This window comes from Aptenodytes forsteri, unplaced genomic scaffold, assembly GCF_000699145.1.
Source record: "Aptenodytes forsteri isolate BGI_AS27 unplaced genomic scaffold, ASM69914v1 Scaffold151, whole genome shotgun sequence".
NCBI lineage: Eukaryota > Metazoa > Chordata > Aves > Sphenisciformes > Spheniscidae > Aptenodytes > Aptenodytes forsteri.
Window position 1 is genome coordinate 3,583,108 of NW_008795939.1, and position 24,796 is coordinate 3,607,903.

Consider the following 24,796-nt stretch of genomic DNA (forward strand, 5'->3'; position numbering starts at 1 on the left):
ATATAAACAGGGTGAAATTTGAGCTTGACATGCAAAGACAGTGAGGGTTGCCGAACTGTAAGTTCTTGCTGCATTCAGTCATGAGGATAATGAATCAGGGTTGACTGCCATGGTCAGCGTTAAATGGAGTTCTTTGCCATTATGCGTTAATGAGATTAAAAGAGACTAGACCACTGCCCTAAAGGCTACAAGATTGCAGCTCATGGGAATGAAAATCCCATGGTGTTGCTTTTTTTCCAGCACTTACTAACTGGCTGAATTTAGGTGAAGTTTCTTAACTGTGAAAAATCCCAGGGAGACCAGAAACATAGTGTTACCTGGAAAGAAGCATAATGACAACTGTGTGGAACAGATTTTTTTTTTTTTTTTTTTTTATTTATAGCTCTTATACAATATCTGGCCACACATGAGCTCCCATACTTCACTTTTTTTTAAAGCTTCAAAGCTCCCATAGTCTTCACTGAATGGCAGTCCCTGAGAAAGGATTAGATAAAATCCGATTAAGGAATTTAGCATTTCCTTCTCAGAAATCTGAAATAAAGAACACCTCTCTGAACCATTCCTCTCCTGAAGTGTGACTGGTCTGTGCAGAACTGTTTTGAGTATCTGGTATCTTTCTTACTCAATTGGATATTTGTTTCCTGCGTTTCTTTTGCCTGTAGCTAAAAGACGTTATTATCTCAGTGAAGCCTGATTTGTGGAGGCAGCAGATCCTGACCTTGGCTTATTTTGTGTCAGTGCCTTTTTTTCAGCATTTTTGTGAGGAAGTATCAGAGCTGGTTGTGGCTGCAAGAGGAGAGACACAATGACTTCTTTCTTGAGGAAGGTGAGATACCAGTTCAGAGGAGGTCATAGGCACTAGTGGATTACTTGGTGCCCTTTGTTTTTAATGAACCTTCTTTACCTACAAGAGCCAGCAATGCCACCCATCTGGGGAGACTGCCATACAAAGAAGCACGCTTCTTCCAGTCTATGTGGAAGCAATTTAGAGAGGATCTGCAACCAGTCCTTACGTTTTTCCCCTTGCTGAAATGGTAGCTACAAATAAAAGAAACTATTCCCTCCTTTCAAATAAAGACACCGAGAAATATGTCTGTCTTTGTTCAAACTGGGGTCTGGTATTGGCCAGAATAAGGGACACCTGAATGACACCTGATGTCAGAGGTGGAAATAACTTACAACATTAAAAATGTCTGTGCACAACAGTGTAAACCCTTTGGTTTTCTTTAAAGCTGTAAAGTTAGAACTAGAGCAGTGGGATATCTTAAAGAAAAGCAGCTGCCATTGCATCGTTGCTTTATTGCTTTGAAAGCAAATGACCATAAATAAATGCTCCGGTAAGAACAGATGTTTTGAACTACATCTCTTTTTTTATTGCAAAACAATTGTTACAGAAAGTTCAGAAAGTTCTACTGTAGTAATTGCCAACTTCTGCTTTTTGTTACGTATCTAAACACAGTCTAAAAGTGCATTGTGAATCCAGTAGACCTTTGGAAAAGTTTTCCCTAGTGATATACATTTAGACAAATCATACTTGAAAAGCTTCATATTAGTAGTAATTTGTTTAAAATTACATTTTAATCATTTTTCTCCCTTTAAAAATGATTGTTACACACTTACAAATGATAGCCCAAATAATAAATGATTAAATAGCTATTAGTATAGTATATTGCAAACACTGTTCCAGACAGCAGTAGCAGCATATAGACTCTCCTCATGTACAACAACTGCAGTGGTGGAAGAAGGATATAACTTTAATACAATTTACTCTTGTGCAGGCATAAAATTGTATTTCACAGCCAATTCCCACTTCTGTCCCTTCCCCATCCCTACCAAATACTAAAATAAACAAGAGTTACCACTTCCCTGCAGCAGAAACAGCAGCAATTTCATAATCAAACATTTTTTCCTAATAGCTTTTTGGAATAAGTACTGTGTGGCTCTACGAGAGATCTGAAAGCGTACAGCAAAAATTAAAAGGTCAGAGACTGTTTCACAACCAGTCTGGCTCAATGGCTCAGTCATTAGACTTCTCACTTGATGATGGTTTAGGATAATCTGTGCCATGACTCCAAGTAATATGGAGTTAGAAACGCAGAATAAATCCATCCTCTGACAAAAGTCAGAGTACTCCACTGAAATCAGTGGATTTTCTGCAGATTTGCACCAGCGTCGGTAAGACCATAATCGTAGTCCATCTTGGAGAAGAGAAGCCTGTGTGACCTGAAGTGTTCACCTTGTGATTGGCTATAAAGCAGGATAACTCTCACTGGGGCGCAGAAACTCAGTCCCTCCACATTCAATACTACTGCTTTTATGCCAACGTGTGGCAAGGCCAGTGAATACCATCTAGAGGAATGAAGGGTTTCATTAGGTAAGCAGACACCCCTAATGCTTTACTTCTGCCCAGTTTAGACTGTGCTGTTATTTGAGGTGGATGAGGGAAAATTCATGCTAGGAAGCTTTCCCATGTCTTTTGAAGAAAGTGATCTATACCTGGTACCTTTTAACAGAACTGAAAATGTGGCCTTTATTGAAACAATTGTGCATATTTGTGCAAAAATGCAAATATACTATTATTTTTAAGCAGGGGAGAGACATCACAACTACTTAAGTATTCCTAGGGAAATCCAGGAATAACCAGTTCAGATTTTCCCTTCTGGTGATTATCAGATCCTCTTAAGTATATAACCTGAGCAACATAACAAGACATTTATGCTTGTTTTGAAAATTTGCACCATGAGTTTACAGATAATTTTGTTTCACTGGCTCACTCTAAGCTAATACCTTTGATAACTTCTGCTCTCAGGACAGATACTTGGTTGCTCCGACTGCAGTCATTGGACTAAGGCTGTGTGCTGCTACCAGCACTTTTTTTGAGCAGTTATTTGTGTAGTTGCATTTTCCATGTGCTGACAGTTTCTAAGAAACAAATCATTTTCTTCTCATACAAAAAATATACCTAACTAAGATATTTATCCCCTGACAAAAGGCTATCCATTCCACAAAAGGTACAAATTAGGGTTTTTTACCAAAAAATCTATAAATGGAAAATGAAAAAAAAAGCAATCTATATTTGCAACCCAGAGGAATTTCCTTATGTGGATGAATGGATGTTTTGGTTTTTCACTATATTTTCAAATTATCCCCTCACTGCCATTTGTTAACTGGCACTTGTGCTAAGAACAATAATGTAGCACCTTATCTCTTCCAAAAAAAGAGAGAGCCAAATGTCTGAGCACTGCTGTAGGTTCGCATTTTGTGTTGAATATTTCAATTTCATAAAATACAATTGTCATTTAAAAATAATTAAAAAATCACTTTGCTAAAGATCAAACATAATGGAAATAATGTAAACATCCAAAAGCTTGAATTCGTTCCTAACTGGATTCATCTTTACAAGCAGGCAATAGTAAAATGTTAAGTCTCATAGTAGTCCAAAGAAACTCGTGGAACAATGCATGCATTTTCATTGACACAAAAAAAGACTGGACTGTAAGGAAGAGAAAGTACTTCAGTCATATCACACTGTTATTGTGAAAGAATAATGTGCTATAATCCAATACCTAGGACAAGTGTATACCCCAACTGCAGAATAGCATCACTTAAACTGGAAACAACAGAACGGATTACTATAGGAAAATATTTATAAAATACTGTACACCGCTTCCTCAGTTGGCCAGCATATGTAAACAAACAGCTAAATTCAGTTGAGTTTCAAAATATTATTAAAGTTCATTTATCTTATAATCTTTTGCATAACATGCCAGTTCATCTTTCACACTATCACAACTCACCTGTCACAGCCCACAGTGGCTCATTAGAGGTTTATACATCAGCTCATACAGACATTTAAGTGGAGCTATACAGAGAAATGTGTGAAACATACCAAACTTACACACTGTGACCAGAAATGCATATTCCATATGTAAGCTAATAATTGGATAGTGGAACTTAATGCTTGATGCAACATGTGCTATTTTATTGAATGTTACAGATTTACAAACAAGACCTTATAATGTGATATTAAAACTGTCCTGTAACGTTCACTAATATTACCACATGTCACAACTATACTGGTTTATATATGGGAGATATGTATATATGTGTGTATATATATCTATTTCATAAGCTATCCTTTGATACAGAATATGTCATATGGCACATGCTATAGCTACATGATGATGGATGGTAAGACTTCTACTCTCACTAAATGGTCATAATAGTATCGGGAGTGGGAAATCTGGTCCCATTGCAAGTAACGGGTGTTTTACCATCAAATTCAAAAAGGAGCAGTTTGATGCAATGCGTAAAAAACAAGTGAAAATAAAATAATCTAACATCCATCATAATATATTCTATAGACACCACATTGTAGAATAAATGGGAAACATTCAGGAAAAGTAGTGTTCTGACATCTTGCAATCACACTTTTAACATCTGAATTTACATTTTCTATATAATGGCAAATTTTAAGAGGTAAATAAAGTGTCCTGTTTCATTTTACCTGGAATGTGTGCTCCAGATCAATAAAGTGCTGTATCCTAAACATTTATACAGCTTCTGGGTTTGGCAAATTCCTTTACCCTGACAAAACTAAGCAATGAAATCTACCCCAGAGGAGAGCCCTACACCTTGAACTAATTCACTAAGCGCTGTTGAGGAATTTCTAATGAATCTGAAGTTCCTCTAGAGTAGGCCAGTAATATGGTGAAGGTGGAAGAGTCCACGAACAGTTTTAGCAGACATTCGTAAAAGTAACAAAGAAAACAAAGTGAGAATATCCCCCTCTACTCACCAAGGATAGATAGATTTGGAGAAGCCTTAGGAAAAGGCTGCTAACACAAGTTGGCACATTTGAAGCAGATTGTTAAACACAAGTTCCTTTGCCCCTGGGCGTTTTGCTATTGTTCAACAATCAGCCTGTCACAAGCATGCTTCATAATGCACAGAAAGGTTTCTGACCTTTCTCGGTGTTGCCATGTGACCGTAATGCTGCACATGGACTGCAAGGCAATTGCATAAACACGGTGTCTCAGTGGAGTTTAGCTCATTGAAAGCCTGATCAAATAGAAGAAAGCAAGGAACACGTTGGTGCAGGAAGTATGAAACACATTGTGCTCAAAGTCCCCATGCTGCATTTCTTTATTTCCTGAACTTTCCAACGTAGTGACTCGGTACCTAAAAGTTTTCACCTTCTTTACCTCTTTTCTTGAGGCTGATGATTATTTTTATGTCTGGATTTGTTGCCTTTCAGACTTAGCTGTCATACGGTGCTCAGAGTGTCCCAGGGTGAGACCCCACTGAGAAAACGTCAGCCTGCATTTTCAAAGCTGCCTTAGAGATTTGGAAGATAATTCCCATTTAAATAATGGGAAGTATGTACCCCACTCACATGTGTTTGTTTTTAATAAGAAAAAGGAGCTGGTTCTACACAGATGTTGGTCATTGTAGAGATGTTTTAATTTTTAATATCACTAGCTTCAACTCTTTACAAGCTTAAAAGTTGTGCTTTCATAAAGGATGTGAAATTTTGATCCCGTTGCAGTTTATGCTTCTCCACCCTTTTCCTATCTTCTGCATACCCTTCAACCTGTGACCACTGTGATATCTTCTCATGAGAAGTTTGAAACTCTGGTTGACATTGTGGACCCTTGGAACATGGGTGGGGTCAGTGGAGTTACAACTGTCTTCAATCAAAACCTGTAACTGCACTACCGTTCAGATATACTTTGTCCTACTAAAATGGATGTTGTGTGATATGCTGCTGAACGGTGGAAGCCTAGTCGCAACTGATGGCTTTTGCTGTTTACAGACACCTGCAGTTTCACTTTGGTTCTTTAACTTACCTTAAAAGCGTGTATATGTTTCAGTGTTTTCCAGTCCTCTGCCAAGAACATTTTCCCTTAAGCAACTTCAGTCTATTTGCATTAATCTGGATTCAGACTGCTTGGTAAGTCTTGTATACTTTGAAATGTTCAAATATGGCCATGCCCTCATAAAAATAAAAGAAAAGGTGTGTATTTTTAGGTGAGGGAATGATGTGAAAAATCAACAGCTCAAATGGAACAGCAAGAAGAGCTTGGTAGCAGCCTGGTGGATAAATCTCCTCAATTTGTATACGTAATTAAACGGAGCAGTGAGAACCTGACAATATTACTGTGCTCTGCTCTGATCACCCTGTTCTTACTGTTCCATCACATCCTTTGATTTAGTGAGACAACATATTGATGACAAATGTGGTAAAAAAATAAATATATACTATTCCGCTTAATTACATTCATCCTGAGCTTGCTCAGCTGTGCTAGAATCTAGAATGCCTGTTTTATACAGGAATCACCTGATATTTTAACATAAATTCTTCCTTCATTTAAGTTGCAGTACAAAAGGCATTTCATTTCCCTTTCTGCTCTTGAAAATATAAAATTTTTGTGGCACTAGAAGATACAAAAACAGACAAGTGAACGTTATGGTTGTTATCTTGTTCATCTTTCTTCATTTCCACAAGTATGTGATGCAAGGGATTTGGGAGACTTTAGGTTTGTTTGCTGCCAGTTCCTACAGAAATAACAAATGCTTTTCATCAGTCATCACAAAGGTGAAACAGATGAAAAAGAAGTCATAATTGAAGTTTAGAACATCTAATTTGTATATCTCTTTTTGCCAGTTAATTCCTGCATTCTAAAAACTTGAATAATTATCAAAGATCTTAGGATGCCTTCTAATAAAAGGCAGATTTCTGAACCTACTCATTTATTTCTTGTGACTTCATAAAGGGGACTTGTTATTCCTGTTGTTTACTGAAGTCTTTGTAAAGCTTTCATCCCTCCCTTTTTCCTTAAGTGCAAATGTCAACTGGGTCAAGATGCAGTAACTCAGTGGGCGATGCTGAGACTGATAATGTGCTCCCTTGACCGGTGGCTAACGCCAACTGTAGTTGACACAGGGTGATGTGAGTATTTTTTAAAATTCTGCTAAGAAAAATGAACAGGAGAGCAGATGACCCTTAGACTGCCGGTGAGCTTTGTCTAGGCCTAGCTGTGCTTGCTTTCAAAGCTGCGGAAGGCTCCTGTTCTTGACAGTCTCCTCATAGACAGGTTGTCCCCTCTGCTCTCTGGTCTCGAGGACCTACTCCTCTGGAAGGGGTTTCGCAGGCCTGTTGCGTTTCGCTGTCTGTCAAGTTTGTCACTGATAGAGTAGCTCTTGCGCGTGTGCTGTGCATACAACATGTTGGACTCCTCTGCAGAGTAGCTGTTGGCCCGCTCTATTTTTGGAAGTGGGATGCTGTTGGTCAGCGTTCTTGTAGCATTGCTGTCTTGAGGAGATAAGGGGATCCCCTTCCTGTCTTTGGCCTCAGTATCCTCATGATCAGAGCTTGGGTGGCTTAGTTCAGCTTCTCTCTCTGGGTGGCAGCATCCCAAGTCCTCCACTTTGCCCCCGAGACTTCCAGGGAAACTGGCCCTCTCTGCAATGGCCTGGGGAGCGCTCACACACCTCGTGTCTATGCAATCCGTAATACTTGTGTACTCTGCTGTTTTGACTGGGATGCCAAGGCTGCTGAAGTAGCTTCGAGATGGAGAGAACATAAAACTGTGAGATTTCACAATTGGCGTTTCCTCCAGAATAAATGGAGTTGTAGCCAGATAACGACTGCTTTTAGATCGCTCTAAAGTGTGATACAAGGGAGGGTCTGAATCCCAGGGCATTTGGCAATCTGTGATTTGCGAATAGTCTGAAGAAAATGCTCTAGTTTCTATTCCAGAGGTTTCCTCGTAATCAAGACTCCTGCCAGAAATTTTGTCACCAGGTGTACTGCTAATGTATGCACTGTTAGCTAAAATGGAAGAGGCTATGTGAGCCTGCAGAGCTGCATCTCCGGTACCAAGAATATTTATGGAGCTGTCGAGAGGCTCTGTGTCAGAATGCATCTCATCCATGGCAGAAACGTAGATGTCTATACAAGACGAAGGCCTTCTGGAGTCTGGGGCAATTGACAAAGTGCTGGTAGGGGCTAAGGGAACCTTTCCTTCTTTTGCTATTGAGTGTGAACTGATAGCCCGATGCAAGCTTGGAGATCTTTCCTTAAAAATGCTTTCAAACTTTTCCAGCCCACACTTGTCCTTCATATTTGTTGCATAGAAAGAGTGGCTTCGCATGCGGGGCATGATCGTAGGAGACGTTGGGGACATGGACTCCTCTCCCGTGGGATCTATGCTCTCTTGAAGCTTGTAAGTATTTCCCTCCTGACTATTGAAGCTACTCTGCCTCACAATGTAGGCTGCATCAGTACAGTCGGATGAGGTCCTGGATCGTATCTTGGTCGTCTCACCTCTCTCTATGCCGGTCAGTTTTTCTAAGGCGGTCACCATTCGTCCCATCATGTCTTCCAGCTGAGCAAGCCTGATGTCAACGGTCTGCAGAGAGGCCTTCATGCAGTGCTCTCGCTCATTTACTTCTTCCAGTCGCATGGCCATGTTCTCTACCCTTAAAAATGGAAGAATTAAACAGGTTAATCTCTACAAAGCAGTGATGTTCAGCTAATAGGTCACCAAAACTAATGGGAACAAATAGCTCTTAAAATTCAAAGCCAACCTACACCACCTCATCTGCTTCAAAACCCTGCTAAAAGAGGTTCAGCGAACAAATACCACTCGCTCAGGAAACTGCTCCAGTGGCTTAAACCAGGGGTGTCTGCTGCGTAATGTAGACGGTTTTGGGTGTGCCCTATCCCAGGGACAGGGGTTATTACAGAAATTTTACTATGACTTGCTACCTCTCTGCTGCCAAAACTTCTAATTAGGTTGTTATGAATGAATAGCACTTAAAGCAGATGCCATATGACGTTGTCCCCAGTTGTGCCAGAGGCAGGACCACCGCAGTTAACTGCAGAACTAAATGAAGTAATGAAAGTGGGCAGTATGCCATAGAAGGTGGGTAACATCCCATTTTTTTTCTGGTCTTTGCCCCACATTTACACCAGCTAGTGCTATGTGGACCTAAAGAGATAGTTTCTTTGTTCTCTGATTAATTTTTAGCTCAGATATATAGAAAAAAAATGTATCGACTATTGTATTGAATGAAGGTAATATCAAGTAAAGTATGCATGAAAACTGCAGGGAGGAGAACACTGATCAAACCAAATACAGCCTACAATAGGGTACACACACTAAGATTGCTCCATTACTGTGATTGTGCTTTGGGTAGTCTGTGTTAATAGTTTAGGGATTGAAATAGTTTAGGGATTTTGAAGTTATTTATTAGCTACCTATCATAATATATAAATAAAAAGTTAGATTAAAGTATTAATAGGTAATAATTGAATGTGTGATCCTAATTTAAACTTCAGTATATCTGTTCTACACTGTTGATCTGTGTCATTTTAAAATGTTTTCGACTCTAAGGTGAATTGTGTACTAATTTATGCCAGTGGCTTTCAACCATTTCAATTTTCTGACTTCTAAAACATCTCTACTGAAGGATTTATATGGAGTCCTCTAATTTTACACAGTGCAATTGCCTTTAGCACATACGAAATTTCTTCTTGTAATCATTTTCTCTGGTTGTAGTCCCCAGGGTAAACCAGGGACCTCCATTATCTGCGAAAGAGGTATTAAAAACAACACATTTATATAGTCATCTTTGTCTGATTTTTCAGGTTGCCATTCTGGTTTTCCCCATTCCTGTAGACACCGAAAAATGAACAGAAAAGTGACAAATACCACATGGCAGGATTTCCAGACTTTTCTCTTCACAAATCTCTTACTCCCTGCCAGTTAGTGCAATTCGTACTCAAATGTTAATAGGCGCCCTGTCAATCATAGCCAGGATTTCTGATGAGATAAATATCATCTTCCACTACTGCTAGTTGAATTTCCAACAGGACAAGTGACCTGGAACTGGAAACACCATAAACACTCTTACTTGCCCAGAAGGAAACCAGATTTTAGCAATGAATGAGTGTTGGGCAGCATTAATGCTTTGTTAATTAATGCACAGAACTTCAGCTAGTGAAACACTGAGGTCTGACTACCTCGTGGTGATGAGCAACAGCAACCCACCCACACAAGAGAGGAGAGGGGGGAGTGTGACACCACTCCCTACAGCAAGTCTCACATTCCTGTGAAATATGGGCTTTTTCTGTTGGAGATCGTGAGTTTTGAAAGCACAAGCACAGCAAATCTAACGTGAAGCAGTAACTGTATTGCTGTCATCAGACTTCAATAGATGAATGATCAAGTAATCACTGCTAGGAAATGAACCGGTAGTTTCAAAGTATCTCATTCTACTGATCTTATTATCATTTAGGCACCAGTCTACCTCTAGTTCCACCAACTTCTCCAACAAAACAGGTTAAAGTTATTGCAAGCACAGGATATAATTCCATAGTGAGAGAGCAGTTTATATGGGAAGCAGTTGAATTTTCCCTCATGTTATTGAATATCTGAAATGCTATTTTATAAGAACAATTATACTTTTGAAATATTTAAATATTTAATAATATTTATTAATAATTGAGTGCCTCATCACACATTCAGATTCTGTAACAACTGCTCCAAGATGATGAACAGATATAACATCACAATTTTAGGTCTGTCAGCCATATGGAACAATTTGAGAAACTTCCTGCATTTTACTTGAGAATGCTCAGATTATGACCAACAAAAAATATTCACTCCAGCAACAGTTACCCAAGAACTGGAATGAATTTATAACATTCTGTGAAGCTAAAACTGGATAGTCTTGGGTTTTTGGGGTTTTTTTGCTTGCTTTGAGAGTTGTACACAAGTGAAATAATTTTTAATACAAACATAGCCAGTTGAATTATTGCACTTGGTTACATGTTTGTATCTGGAATATGAGTAGAACTGTCCATAGTGAGATAAGTTTTGCATCCTGCATTCACATGAGAGCTATGCAATGCTACTGAACACAACTGATGCTACTGATCCCAAGAAGAACCTAGAGTCATACCTTGCTGGTATACATTCATAAATTTGTCCTGCCTTCCCTGAACATGATCTATTAGCTACTGCCAGAGGCACAGAGTGTAAGACAGGTGATATTGCTGGCCAAGACGAAGAGAGACTTTTGAGTTACACAGTCTGTTGGTTGCTATGCACGTAATCACAGATGTGATTGCATTGATAGTAGTAGGAAATTTATATAGAAACTCAACAAGATAAGGATAGTGCAGTCTGGGTTCAAAAAACAGGGGTAACCAGAGATGTGCATAGATAACTGAGAAGTACATACATGTATTTACACTGGATGGGACCTGACTATATAATTTTATTTACAAAAAGAAAACTTGAGTGATGATGATCTCCTCCAAACCCAAAGCTATTAGCTGAATTTAGTAATCTTTTTTAATATATATTGGATATGGCCACTCCCAGATTTTTTAACAATTGTTTATTCTTTTGATTAGTGATATTCTCTTATATTAATTCGATGTTCAGTTCTGCAATCATTCATCACACAGAACAGCACCATGCTCTGGAAGTAATCCTAGTAGAAACATGATAAAATCACATCAGCCAAACACTGTGGACATAAGGGGATATGTTCTGGAGAAATACAGTCATAATCTGGTCCTTAAAATGTTTTAATAAGTGAAATTTTCTGTTTTCCTGTATTGTTGGATGATCTTGCACTCAGTGAATAGACAGCTAGAGCTGTATTTCCTTCAGCAACAGTTTTGAATTAAAACACTATTTCAAAATAGGAATGCCCAAGTTTTGCTTTGGATTTTTTTCCATGTATATTAGAGACAGTATAAACCTTTTGGCAAATCTCACAATATCCATGTATGATGCCTCTATTGCACCTGTGCTTTTGCTTACAGCAAGATTTATCCAACGTATGAGAAGGTGCCAAGCCATCCTAACATATGGGAATGAGAACAGAAAAAGAGGAGGCCACATGTAAAATGTGTATCAAGTGTGTTCTGCTGAAGCTCAAAAATTTCTAATAGTGAAACAAACATGGACTGTATGAGGACAATATTCAGAAACCAGGAAAAAAATAAAAGGTCAGAACTGGGAACCTGGCAAAGATTTTGTATTACCTGTGATGAGCCTTTTTAATTATGGTTTGGGAGATGATGGCTTTTGCTGGCATTAATTTTGGTTATATTTATTTTTAACCTTTGCACATCAGTTCATTGGTAATTTAATTGAAGTAATAATTTAATGGGAGTAAGGCAGTCTTTTCGGAAATAGACCTCTTAACTGAATGCTAGAATTAGGTTCACAAGTCCCTTTGTGGACCTATGTCCGTTTTTAAGGCATCATTTATACTTCAAAATCCTTTTCAACTGCCTCAAAGACTGTAGACACTGAAAGTCACTTCCAGGGGTATCCACCCTGCTTGTTTTATTTAAATGAAACATAGACAGCAGTTCCCAAGCCTGTAACAGGCTATTGGTACTTTGCTTGACATCTTTTGGTAAAGACCAAAACCTGCAGGTTTCTGCAGGCTAAGGACGTTGGGTTGTCCTGGCTGCGTTCCCATCTGGAGCCTAAGACCACTTAACTCTTTGTGACCACAGAGAGAGGCCGCTGGATTCACAGACTTTTCCTACTGTTGCTCTGCATGTGTGGCCGGATCTGGTAGGCTCGGCAGCGGCCCTTTTACCAGCCCAAACCTATTTCTGTGCACTTCAGCCTGCCACCTCTGAAATCAAGATAATAACTATGTCTTCATTCTCATGGATGCTGTTAGTGTAATTGCACTGCAGACTATAAAGTGTTAAGGTGCCGTAGTAATGGACACCATATACTACCAAAGATGACGTAATAATATCTACTCCAACCAGCTTATCTGCTTTTTAAATACTGTTAGGACGTGACCCTGCTCTTTTTGAATTAACAAGAGGTTTTGCATTGCACTCTCGAAAGAGTCGAGACCTGTCCATATGGAAAAAATGCCTACCGAAGAGGTTGTTTTTAGGGGCTTCGTGCCAGATCAAGAAAAATAGTGCAGACTGTTTTGATCATATTACGCGTGTCTCTGTGCTGGTCAAAATGTGCCACTGAAAGTTTCACAGTGATTGGAAAGGAAGGCTCTCCAGGAAGAGTTGTGATTCTTCTGCTGCAATGAAGTGAAGTTGTCCAACTTTGCTTTCTCCTGGGTCTCCAGGAGATTCACCAAGATTTGCCTAACCTGATAAATGCAGTTAAGGGAAACACTTTACAGCTTTGTACTGCTTTGTATTTTTCTGCTTAGTCAATCACTTCCTCTGATGTGTATCACTAACCTGCTGCTACGTCCATGTACCTATGTGAGATCCTACCCAGTGAGCTACTCCTCCAAGTTACTTAGTACCTGGGGTCAGGTAAGGACAAACATCAAAAGTCGTTTCATGCTTTTAATTTCTGAATGTGAAAGGATCAGGTAAAGGAGAGATGCTGTGTGGTGACACCAAATCTGGACACCTCTGTGGTGTTCTTTGTTACAAGAGAAGTAAGGTGATTGCTGAACCAAGACAGGCCCCACAGGATGCCAGGATGGACTATTCCAAGGCAACTGCAGCTTGTTGTAGGTGAGTCAGACAAGATACTGTGGTCCTGACCCAGCACAGCCACCGACCACTTAGCTGAAATTGTTCATTTACACCCAGGTCAATGCAGCAAGAAACAGGATCCCTTGTTCTTTTGTTTTCCTGAGCTCCTAACCTGCCTTTGGGACCCACCTAGGCTGAGCCTCAAAGCAAGACTCTGTTCCCATGTCCTGTTTCCCTTCCAGTGCTAGTCCCCTACTCCCTCTTCCAGGTGTACTGGGCTTTGCACCTATGGTGTGCAGCTGTTCTTCCTCCAAGCAGGACCTGGGGCACTCTTAAAAATCCAGCTGCAAGTAGGAGCTGCTCAAGCAAGAGGTGAGTGTATCACAGACACATGGAGGAGAGGGAGGGCAGTAAGCAGTCCAGGTCCAGGTGCAGGTATGTCACACTTGATGATGATTGGAGACAACTTGATGATGATTGGAGATCATAATTGCTTGTCCCAGCCCTTCCTTCTCCTTGAGCCTAACAGCATCCTCAGCTTCCTGCAAACGGAATGTCTTCAAGGGGAACTTCATTCACATTTACGGGGCTTTCTGGTTCAATTTTACACCATGTAAAGCTGAGTTAATTGGACAGATGATTAAGCTGATATCTCACAGCTATAATGTAGGTATTGTGCTTGGTCTACTACTACAGGCTAATGACTGGACATTGGAAGAGAAACTGTGTAGTCTTGCATCTTCTCTGTTTTCTTTGCTTTACATCTTGTTAATTGTAGAAAGATGTCTCTATATAGAAACTATAAAGAGCAAATCTGGATTTGAAATATTTGAATGTTCCACAGGTTAGAAAAAAACTTCATTGCTGTAAGTCCTAGTAGTGTGCTTGGGTCTGGGAGCGGCCTCTGTACCCCATGGAGTCGCTACCTGGGTCTCCCTTACAGAGCTGGGGCATGCTGGCTTCCACATTACACTATTGGCTAAGGTAAATGGATTTTTAAGGAACTACTTCTCTGTGGGGCTCAGGTTCTTGTCTTCATTTACGATTCATAATCATGAACTCTCTTCTGGAACAAAGTACTTTAAGCCGTTCATTTAAAATAGAGATAAGGGCTCATTTCCTATAAAACAGGGCCAGCACAGAGTGCAAAGGCAGACTGTTATGTATTCATTTTCAAGGTCTTAGAGCACTTGCCTAATGTAGGGGAGGTCCTAGCTGGATTACTTCTTATTTACAGAGGCTTCAAACATACCTCTTCTTTCCTTGGCCACCAAGAGGAAAGCTATGCCTGAACAGAGATTTGCACCTGCATCTATGATTTTCAGGTTAGTTCTCTGACCACTGGACTATCAGAACACAAGAAAAAACTCGCTTGGTACTCGGTTGGACCACAGACCAATTTAGCCAGCTATCTTACTTTGAAGCATATATAATTCTTCGCCCCTTACATTCTCCAGTCTCTAAATATTTTCTGCTCAGGAACTTCATGGGCTCAATATGATCTCTATGTACTTAGCAGTCCTTACTGGATTTCTCTTCCCTAAGCTTGTCTAGTCTCCGTTTGAACCCATGTAGACTTTTAGCTGACATCATCAGCTTCTTTTAGACCTCATCAGCTTTCAAGAATTTACTCTGTTCCACTACTTACTGCATGAAAAAATGACCTGTTTTTGTTTATTTTGAACCTGCGCTCCTGCTAGATTAATCTGTTGCTCCCCTATATCTTGTTCTGGGAGAGACAGCAAACAATTGATTTCTACTCACCCTCTCCTTGCACTCATAATTATATAGACCTCTATAATTTCATTCCTCATTTGTCTCTTCCAGACCAAGTAGAGTTGGATTACTTGGCCATTCTTTACGAGGAAGCCATTCCATGCCTTACCATACTTCCCCTCTGATATCCTTTTCTAAAATATGTTTTAGGAGTGCTGTTTTCAGTAATGCAGATGATTAAAGAAAATTATATCTGATAATCCTACTCTGGGATAGATTTATTTGAAAACCAAATTAAAAATGTGTTTCCTTGCCTACAGAAAACATATTTTAGGCATAGCTGCATCAGGGACAGTGCTAGAAGGTTATGTATAAGGAGAAGAGTGTTACATCTGTGTAATCGATTACAATGACAACTCACCTGACCTCTGTTATTCAAGTTAAAGTGGAGTATTCAGGGAATGGAATATTCAGTAGTTCATAAGTTTTAGGAATATCTAACAGGATATTGTCCTAAAATATTTATTGGTAACAATGCTATGAATCAAACAAGAAACTCTGTCCTCAAAATTTAACTCTGTTGCTCAGCTGCTGTGTGATGAAAGCATATAAGCACCACAGCAGATGGACAGATTTATGAATATTTAGGACTGATGAATTTGAAGACTGGCAACTTCCACTAAATTAACGTATTACCTTTGTGCATTTCATTGCTGTAGGTGAAATGTCTAGTTCCTTTTAAATTAGTGGCAAGATCCCTGTTGCTCGCAATGAAAGTAGCTTGCCTAGGAAGGCCATCCTGAAACAAGGCTCGCTCTTTATCTGAATGGCTAGCAGGTCAGTGCTAAAGCTGTAGTTTTCATTGAGGAACTCTCACTTACTCTCCCATTGTGTTCTGACCACTTGTGCCCGAAAGTTCTGCTTTAAGAACTGAAATGCAAGAATAATTTATGTTTCTCACTACGTCAGTTGCGTTCTAATACAAATGGTTAAAAGATTTATGTTTTCAAAACTTTGAGGAACATTTGCTTTAGCAAAAAAGAAAAAAAAAGAGAAAAGAAATTCAGCACTTTTTATCACTCTGCTTTTTAGTTAAAACTTACTAAAAAATACCTCAAACGTTTCCCTTTTCAAGAAAAAGAAGGAGAATGGCAACAGAAACACATTTCCAGATCAACTTATGAGAGAACAAACAAAAGAAGTGCACCTTTCAGAAGTGACACGGATTCTTTCATCATTGGAGGAATTGAATCTGTCATCCTTTTCTCTAAAATACTCTTCTATGCACTGCTCTTCAAAATCATGGACTTTTTTCAATTCATCCTCAGTTATGAAAAGTTCTGTGGAAACAATGGAAAAATGTGAATTTGGCAAAGAATAACGTGAAATTAACTACATTCTTCTTATTGTGGAATTAATGGACTAAACGTTCAAAAGCAGGCTTCAAATTTATCTGGCATTTTGGTATGAAAGGAGATAGATGCAGCTAATTACCAAATTAGTGGCTTCAATTATATATGATTCTGGAGACAGAAACACTTAAGCAGGCAAACGCTGAGCAAACATGAATGTGTTTTGACTGCATGAGATCTGAGCACAGCTGCTGGTCAGGTCCTGGAGAGATGGTGGGAGTCAAAGCCCACCTGTAATCTAATACAAATATAATCAAATTAGCAGACTGCTAGGAAAGGAGTCTGAGAGTACAGAGGATCTATTTGACATGGCAAGAGCTGATATCTGCAGGCAGCAGCAAGGGCTGTGGCAGACAGTGTGATGTGAGTGGGAGGAGAGCAGTCTGGTTGCACTTGCATCTCCAGTGCCACCACATGGCTCCGGCTCTCTCCTCATAAAGAACTGGGCTGTGGCATGGGCTAATGTTGGGAAGAGATGCACATCCCTTAGCTCCCTGCCTCTGGCATATACACTGGGGGAGGTGGAGATCTGCTTTGAAGAACTAGAGAAGAGGAGAGAAAATGTTATCAAAATAATCTGACAGGCTTTCCATCATGCTTTATGGGAGTTCATATTAAAGTGTCTGGAGAAACTACTCCTCCAGTTTGAGTCAGTGTCAAGGAGAGAACATGTGTCTACAAAATAATTACTTCTCACCATGTCTCAGCTTATCTAGGCAAAAAGTGTGTTGGGGGGAAGTATGTGCTGTTTGCTCAAAAACTAGGAATGCTCCCTCTGTGTTTTCAGAAATAAAACTGAGATCTGGAAGTGTGATGGACTGTAAGAAGAATTCCAGCAATAACAGACCTCTAGCAACAGCAAAACAAACCCCTTTGCTTTGAAGGAACAAAGGGGGGAACAACCCCCAAAAATCCCAGAAAAACACCTCATTAATGCTCTGAGGAGAACTAAGGGTTGGGCAATGTGCGTAAAACTGATTCAGGTAAGATTTCTGCAGTTAAAAGTAGTTCTCTGCTGGAAAGGTTATCAAGGTGCTGGACTTAGCCTTCATTCACGTCAAACAGTAGATATTTCCAACGGCATGGAAAGTCCCACTCTGTAAATTGTCTAAGGCTTACTTAATCCATAGTCTCTCTCATCTGGGTCGCTTTCATGCTTCCGCCATCTGCAGCAGAGGTGTTGGAATATCATAGTCATATGGCTGAAAATGATCAGAGGCGGTGGGAGAACAGGTCTTTCGTGAAATGTCATGATTAGCTGATATCTTTGAAACTTCCATACTTGGTTGGATATGGATTTGACTTCAAAAAATGTATTGCTAGAAGGCAAGAAGAGGAAAATAACATCAGATTGAAATGGTTTTGGGTACTTTGCCGAAGATGATACGACAGCACCTTAACTAGACACATTTCACTAATAGTGGCAAATGTTTCCTTGTCACAAAAGGAAGAACAACAAAAGAAATTAGTAAGTTTGTGCGTCAGCAAAGCACAGTGGCAATCAGCCATTTCAAAGTACCTTACTACTGTGTACGTCTGCTCTGTGCAACCACTGAGTCTTACAACAACCCGAGACAGGAAAATATTTTTATTCTTGTTTTCCATATTGGGAGTGAATGATGCCATAACTGAACTTTAAACCTTTTGGCTTCTCTGCCCTGATTCCTATTGGGTGTCTGTCCTCGGAAATGAGACAATGTGAAGAACTTGGCATTTCCCTCATTCCCTGGAGACAAGCTACTGCCTCTTTCCTTCTCACCCTCACATCCTCTGAAAATGGGTCTTCAGCTTAGCAGCTTTCTTAGGCTGTGAATAATGTCCATCCCCACCAAGTCCATACTTTGCAATGTGTCACTCACTTGAAAACAGCAATGAGGAGGTTCACCAAAAGGATGTTTGCAACCAAGAGGTAACAGGCCATGATGGCAGGAACAATCCATGCTCCTGTCTTGCAGGGAGGTAGCTGGATTATTTTGCCATCTTCTCTGGTTTCATTTTGACCACAAGGAGCTGGGAACAAAAATGCAAAAAAAAATACAAAATGGAAATGAAGCTTATTTTTTCAGTGCTTTTTACAGAAATATTTCAATATTTATAACGGCCTGCCTGCCAAAGCAATATCTTCCAAATAACAGTGGCATTGACGCTCCCCCCAAGAAGTTTGCACTTGCTATTACAGATTTTACAAGCTGCAGTTCTTGTTATTGTGTGTTATTTGCCATGAATATCAAGATATTCTCATCAGAAATTGCAGGAGACATGCCTGGTGTGGGTAAGCTGCCTGGTTGCATACAGCTAAAATATCATGGTACTCTGGTAGTAATTAGTGGCTGTGCAAATAAAATGATCAAAATATTTTATCCTGGAAAAAAGCTTACGTATTTTTTTTTAGTGGTGAAAGCTTGGTCTTTTTTTGATTGATGGATAGGTATGTGATAAATAGCATAAGGAAAAAAAAGTATATGAAAGTAAATTAAAGAGTAGACATTTATTGCTGTGCACTGCACTGCCCCGAGCCACTCTGGGATATACTCATAATGACGCTCTGCTCTTAAGGACTTTTGACTGCATGCCTAGAAACAGTGGGGGAGGTTATCAAGTCTTTACTGTACCAGGTAAAGGGACATGTAGGCAGCAGAGTTGCCACCTGTTTCTTCCCCAAATGCTTTGGAACCAAAAGGTTCTCAGTATTAATGTTGTAGAACTGAAGTAAGGGGAGAGAAAACATTGTGAAATAGTTTTTCTTGCTTATTTTTTTACATGCCTTCATGTGCTGTGGTGGGTTATCTGCATTTGCAAGCATGGGTTCAGTTTATGTCTTTCTAGGCTCAGTCCTAGTGGTCCTAAGTACCTCTGTAATCAGCTTTTCAAGAAAATAATTGAAGCAGCAGCTTACATATACAAACCATCTTAGTAAATTTTGCACAGCACTACAGCTAGCTTCCCTTTGTCCCCATCAAAAAGAAGTTTACGTGAGGAATTTTCAAAGTGCTCAGCACTGGCTCAGTTCCTGCCAATATCAAGGAGAGTTTCCCACTGACTTCACGGACAACAATGTTTTGTATGTTTTGTAAAATTCCACCCTGTGTCAACAAATCCATGATTTCCAATACCAACTATTACTTCTTCTCAAAAAGGTCCTTCTGAACTTGGACAACAAAGTTTACCGATGCTGTATGTTTTGTAAAATTCCACCCTGTGTCAACAGATCCATGATTTCCAATACCAACTATTACTTCTTCTCAAAAAGGTCCTTCTGAACTTGATTCACAGAGCATGGGATTCAGCTGTGGTTGTCTGTACTGGCAATCATATGATATTACGTGTGATTTGGGTACTTGGTTTTGGGCACTACATATGGCTGTTAGCTATTACATATAGAAATATTATAGCCATATGGGACAGAAGGATAAATGATACATCAGCTTCCAACAAGAACTCTCCCAAAATATTCAACTCGCAGAAAAAGAAATGGCAAAGCCAAATACAAGCAATACTACTTTTGCAATCAGCTCTGTCATGTCTGGACCGATCATGTCACTAGTCCTTCCTACTTTCAAAAATACTTTTTATTACTGGAACAATGAGAGTACACAATTTTCTATGTCTCAGAAAGCATCACCTTGCAGATCATTTTAAGTTAGTGCTGATTTCATGCTTCCCGCACTGCTCCAAACAGTGGTTTCATTTAGATATTCAAAATGCCATCTGTGATAAAAAAACCACTGTGACTGTGAGGCTATGTGCATTCAGCCTTCACCCAGCAGAAATTGGGACATTCAATACCTCTTGGTATCAGCACTCAATGTGAGACTTACATTTCTGTTTGTGTGGAAACACTAACTTGCTCACATGTTGATTCAGAGCTACAAAGTCCAACACAACACAGTACCGAAACCCATCATGGTTTCACCAGTAACGGAACAATCACTCTATCAGTTGATGAAACCTGCTGTCCTTTTGTGTGCTGAAGAACAGAAGAAATAATGTCTTTTGTAGCAATGAGAGAAATTGGTGAAAAGCATATTTTAAACCTTAGATCAATGAGATCAAAAACTCAGCTCAAAGTCTGGTTACAATTCTATTATCCCATTTTTTTCTATTAAAAAAGAGAATTTAATATAAAAAAAAAATCAGCTTTGATGACTACCAAGACAAAAATGATTTCTCTGGCTTTATTTGCCTACAACAGAGTATTTAGAATACCATTAACTCATCATCCCTGTCAGTTTATGCCACACAGTGATGGCCAAATTAAGACTTCCTACAAAGACAAGTTCCCATGGTCTATTCTATACATGCATAGATGTTTGGCTTGTCCTGAAGGTTTGCAAAAGTTTTTCTCTTTTGCATGTTCTGTTGCGGGAACAGTTTTTAAATAACAAGGGAATCCTAATCTCATGCCTTACTTTATGGAGAACGAAGCCACCGCTTAATCTTCACATCTTCAACTGCATGAGAAAATGCGTGATGTGTGTCCAAAATGAAGAAGCCTGTGTTCCACTGCACAGCACTGAACATCTTCTTCCATCTTTAAACTATAACATTAATTTTAAAGGATTTTTTTTCCACTATTAAATGAACTGTTTAAAATAATTACTCCCAGGAAACCAGAAGCAGAAATTTCTCTCTCTGCTTCACAGGACAGAAGACTGGCAGGAGGCTAAAAGTAGCAATGATATTCTTTTTAGATAATTAAGATATTTGTTTACATTTAAGAAATTAGAATTCTGTTTGTAGGGTTTGAGAAGACTTTGTTATGGTAACCGAGGACAGTTTGCCTCCCCCATCTGAGTATGTGGAGTCCCAAGCACGTCTTATCTCCTTGTTACGATAAGCTGGGGTAGTTGGCTTCCCCCTCACCTGCACATACCCCTGCATGGGCACCAACATGATGGCCAGCTGCAGATCTCAGAATTCGGACAACAGCACCTGCATTACATCAGCGAGTTCGCTAATGAGCAAAACAGGACAGTTTATATGCACGGTATGTTAATCAGCACAAGTGTTATTATCCACCCCTGCGGTGCTTTCCCTTGAGCTTCACTCCCGAGCAGGGCTCCACTGCGTCGGGTCTCCATTTGATTAGCGTTGGTGTCCCGGGGCTCCCACTGTGGTAACACTACGCTTTCCATAAAGCCAAAGCTTTCACTCGCTGAGTGCTGTGCCTCGTCCCCGAGGGACCTGCACCTGCCTTTCATGTGCAACACGGTTTGACCATTTTAATTATGTTTGGAGAAATGCAGTAATTTTTGTAGTATGTGCAGTAACATATTGTGATAACAAACTTTTTCAAAGCACAATTTTAACATGTATGAAAACATACTCATCTTTTTACATTACAGCCTTGCTTTAACAAAAAATACATAGAGTACTTAATTCTAGTGAAATGTTTTGCTGAAGTAAATTCTGTTAGTATAACTATATGCCTATTTCAGGTAACTGAAAAACCCAATCAGTTTAATACCTACAGGCCATTGGATAAAGGTTGGACATTAAGTCCTGAACTCAGGCTTTAGAAAATAATAAATGGCTGGAGTTTTAATTTCAATTACACGCGTTAACTTCACTCAGCTTTCAAATATTGCATCTGTAGATGTATGTATTTTTTGCATCTCTTGTTTCCTTTTTCACAATCTCCTCCTATGTTTTTTTTTCCTTCCTGGCTCCCGTTTACAGTTTCCTGTATGGGCCTTTCCTGCTACATACCTAACCCTTCCTCTTTCCTGGCCAGCAAATAGTTGCAAAGCAAACAGCGGTAACCCATGCCTCTGTGTGTTGCAGGCCTAAAGTGGTGGCAGAGCTCAGGAAGAATTTGTTTCCCTGCTGTAATTACTGTCATGACATGGGCACTGCTCATTTTTACTGTGTATTGGGTGGAGGAATTAGGAAACAATGCTTACAAATTTCTGCGTCACACCTCTTCCCCCAGCTGCACCCTTCCAAATTAGTTGTGGCAAATAATGGAGAGCGGAAAGTGCATAAATTGAACAGCTTTGTTACCAAACAGCTTTTTGCCTTTGATGAAAACTTCTCATGTAAAAATGGATGCCACTTTTACAATACAGGTTAATTTGTTTCAAATCTCAAGAAACTACGGAATGGGTTCATATGATCACAGTTCTAAAGAATAAGGAAACCAATAAGTGCGTATTAACTAACAAACCAACTCATCTTTTTTTTTTTTTAATTTGTCTGGACATTTTAAATGCACTTTCATCACCCTGTTTATGAGTATATAGGCACCTTCCAATTTCGATCTGCACTGAACCCAAAAGATGTGAAAGCATTTTATAATTTTTTAATCAAATGTCTAAGCAACCTTACCAGCTTTCCAGGCTGGTAAATGTTGAAAAAAGGCTAAGCGAGCTGACTAGGGCTGTCCACTTCTTCACTGACAAAGAAAATACCGAACTCTGGGAACTCTGAATCTCACACCATTGCTCTGTTCATCAGCAGAAACATTTGGGGAATTGAACAGTGTCTTGTTACTTCAAAAAAGTTGCTTTAACTACAGCATTGTGACTTTACATGTTGCTTCTTTCCCTCAGCCACATTAAAAATGACTTTGAAGTGTCTCTCCAATCTGCTGGTGTTTTAATCATAATTTATAGTAAATTCCTGTATTTTTCTTGTTCTTTCTAGTGCTTTCTCCCTCCTCCTCCCCCCACATTAAAAATATCCAACCAAATGGAACCCAAAATATAACCTCAGGGGAGTGCTAGGAAGGGGAACACTACTGCAACTCAGGCCAGAGAGACTTTCAAATGTGCACAGATTTTATTCTTTGCCTTTGTCTAACAATGCTAAAAAAGTTGCCTGTGCTGCAGAGCTGCAATACAGATGCAAAAAACAAAAAAAGGGCAAAAAAAAAAGCACAGGTATGATTTATTCTGTTTTGTGCAAAGCTGCTCTGTTTGTTCTAATTCCAGAACGATCCATGCAAATGACAGCCCTTACAGAAAGCTCCTATGGAGACATGAAAAGCCTGAAACCTCTAAGATCATATAGAATTTAGTATAAAATTTTCATTTATACTAGGAAATCTTCAAAAACTTTAAAAAATAAATAAATCTGACAGACTAAGTAATTTAAAGAGCTTAAAAAAAAATTCTTTTGTAGCAATTATACTTTCCTTGTAAGTTCATGGGATAGTTAAAACCTGTGTATAATCGTCTCTCATCTTCTGAAACAACTGCATTCTAGTTGCTTGACATTCCTTGTAAGTTCTGGGATAGTTAAAACCTGTGTATAATCGTCTCTCATCTTCTGAAACAACTGCATTCTAGTTGCTTGACATTCCTCCAATACAAGTGAAAGAGAAGGAGGCCCCATCTTTTTCTCTTAAACTATGTAGGTTTTTCCAATAAGGGAGTAGGCACTGGGAACAAACACAACTCAGACTGATCTTCAGATTCCAGATGGCACTTGAAATATTGTCAGCTGGAAAGAAAATCCAGATGCAAATCTGATATGTGAGACCAGGCAAATCTGAAAAACAGCCCAAACCAAAAAACCCAAACCCATGTTGGCTAACAGTAGTCTCAGTTGCTTTGCCTTCTGAATATAGGAAAATGTGAGGTCTGCTGCTGATTTTCTACAGGTGACTGCCATTTCTCAAGTTGCCATTTATGTCATCTATCTACATTTTTTACCAAGAAAACTCACTCCCTGAATAATCATTTCCTCTTCAGTATTTCTTATATACTTCTGTATCTGTAGTATTCTGTAGGGGCAGATAGCTTGGTAAGGTGAAAACACAGTTCTTTGCGTGTGACAACTGTCTGGTGAATTTTTTGGCTAAAATTGCCAGCAATAGTGCCAAAGTAAGTGAGATGAACTGAGGGAGAGATTTTACAGTGTTTGTGGATTTCCTTCTGGACGGGCATTCACTAAAGCAGCTAAGTGGCTGGCTGCTGCCCCATGGATCCCATTGAGCAGCACAAGGCTCAACTGGATTAGGAAAGGCAGCCTAAAAGTGAGACAGTTGCATATACCATCACCGGTTCCCTGACCCGGATCCCCCTTCCACCCCCACCTAATGCAGCTGTGATGAACTGTCAGTCTGAGAGGAACTACTTTAAGAGTGGTTTTGCTCTTTTTGTTGAATTTACCTGAACGTTTGAACACAGTTCTAAAAGACTTAATCTGCCTTTCCCCCCCC

General features: G+C 39.5%; 1 protein-coding gene across 1 annotated transcript in view; it reads right to left on the minus strand.

Annotated features, from left to right (window-relative positions):
- Positions 1 to 7,034: 7,034 nt before the first annotated feature.
- TRPM3 (transient receptor potential cation channel subfamily M member 3) overlaps positions 7,035 to 24,796 on the minus strand; it is a 282,091-nt gene continuing 264,329 nt past the window's right edge. The window contains exons 24-27 of the mRNA XM_019473648.1: positions 18,492 to 18,642; positions 17,752 to 17,951; positions 16,428 to 16,560; positions 7,035 to 8,484 (exon numbers count right to left, since the gene is read on the minus strand). Coding sequence (XP_019329193.1) covers positions 7,035 to 8,484; positions 16,428 to 16,560; positions 17,752 to 17,951; positions 18,492 to 18,642 — 1,934 coding nt within the window. The remainder of the gene's footprint in view (positions 8,485 to 16,427; positions 16,561 to 17,751; positions 17,952 to 18,491; positions 18,643 to 24,796) is intronic.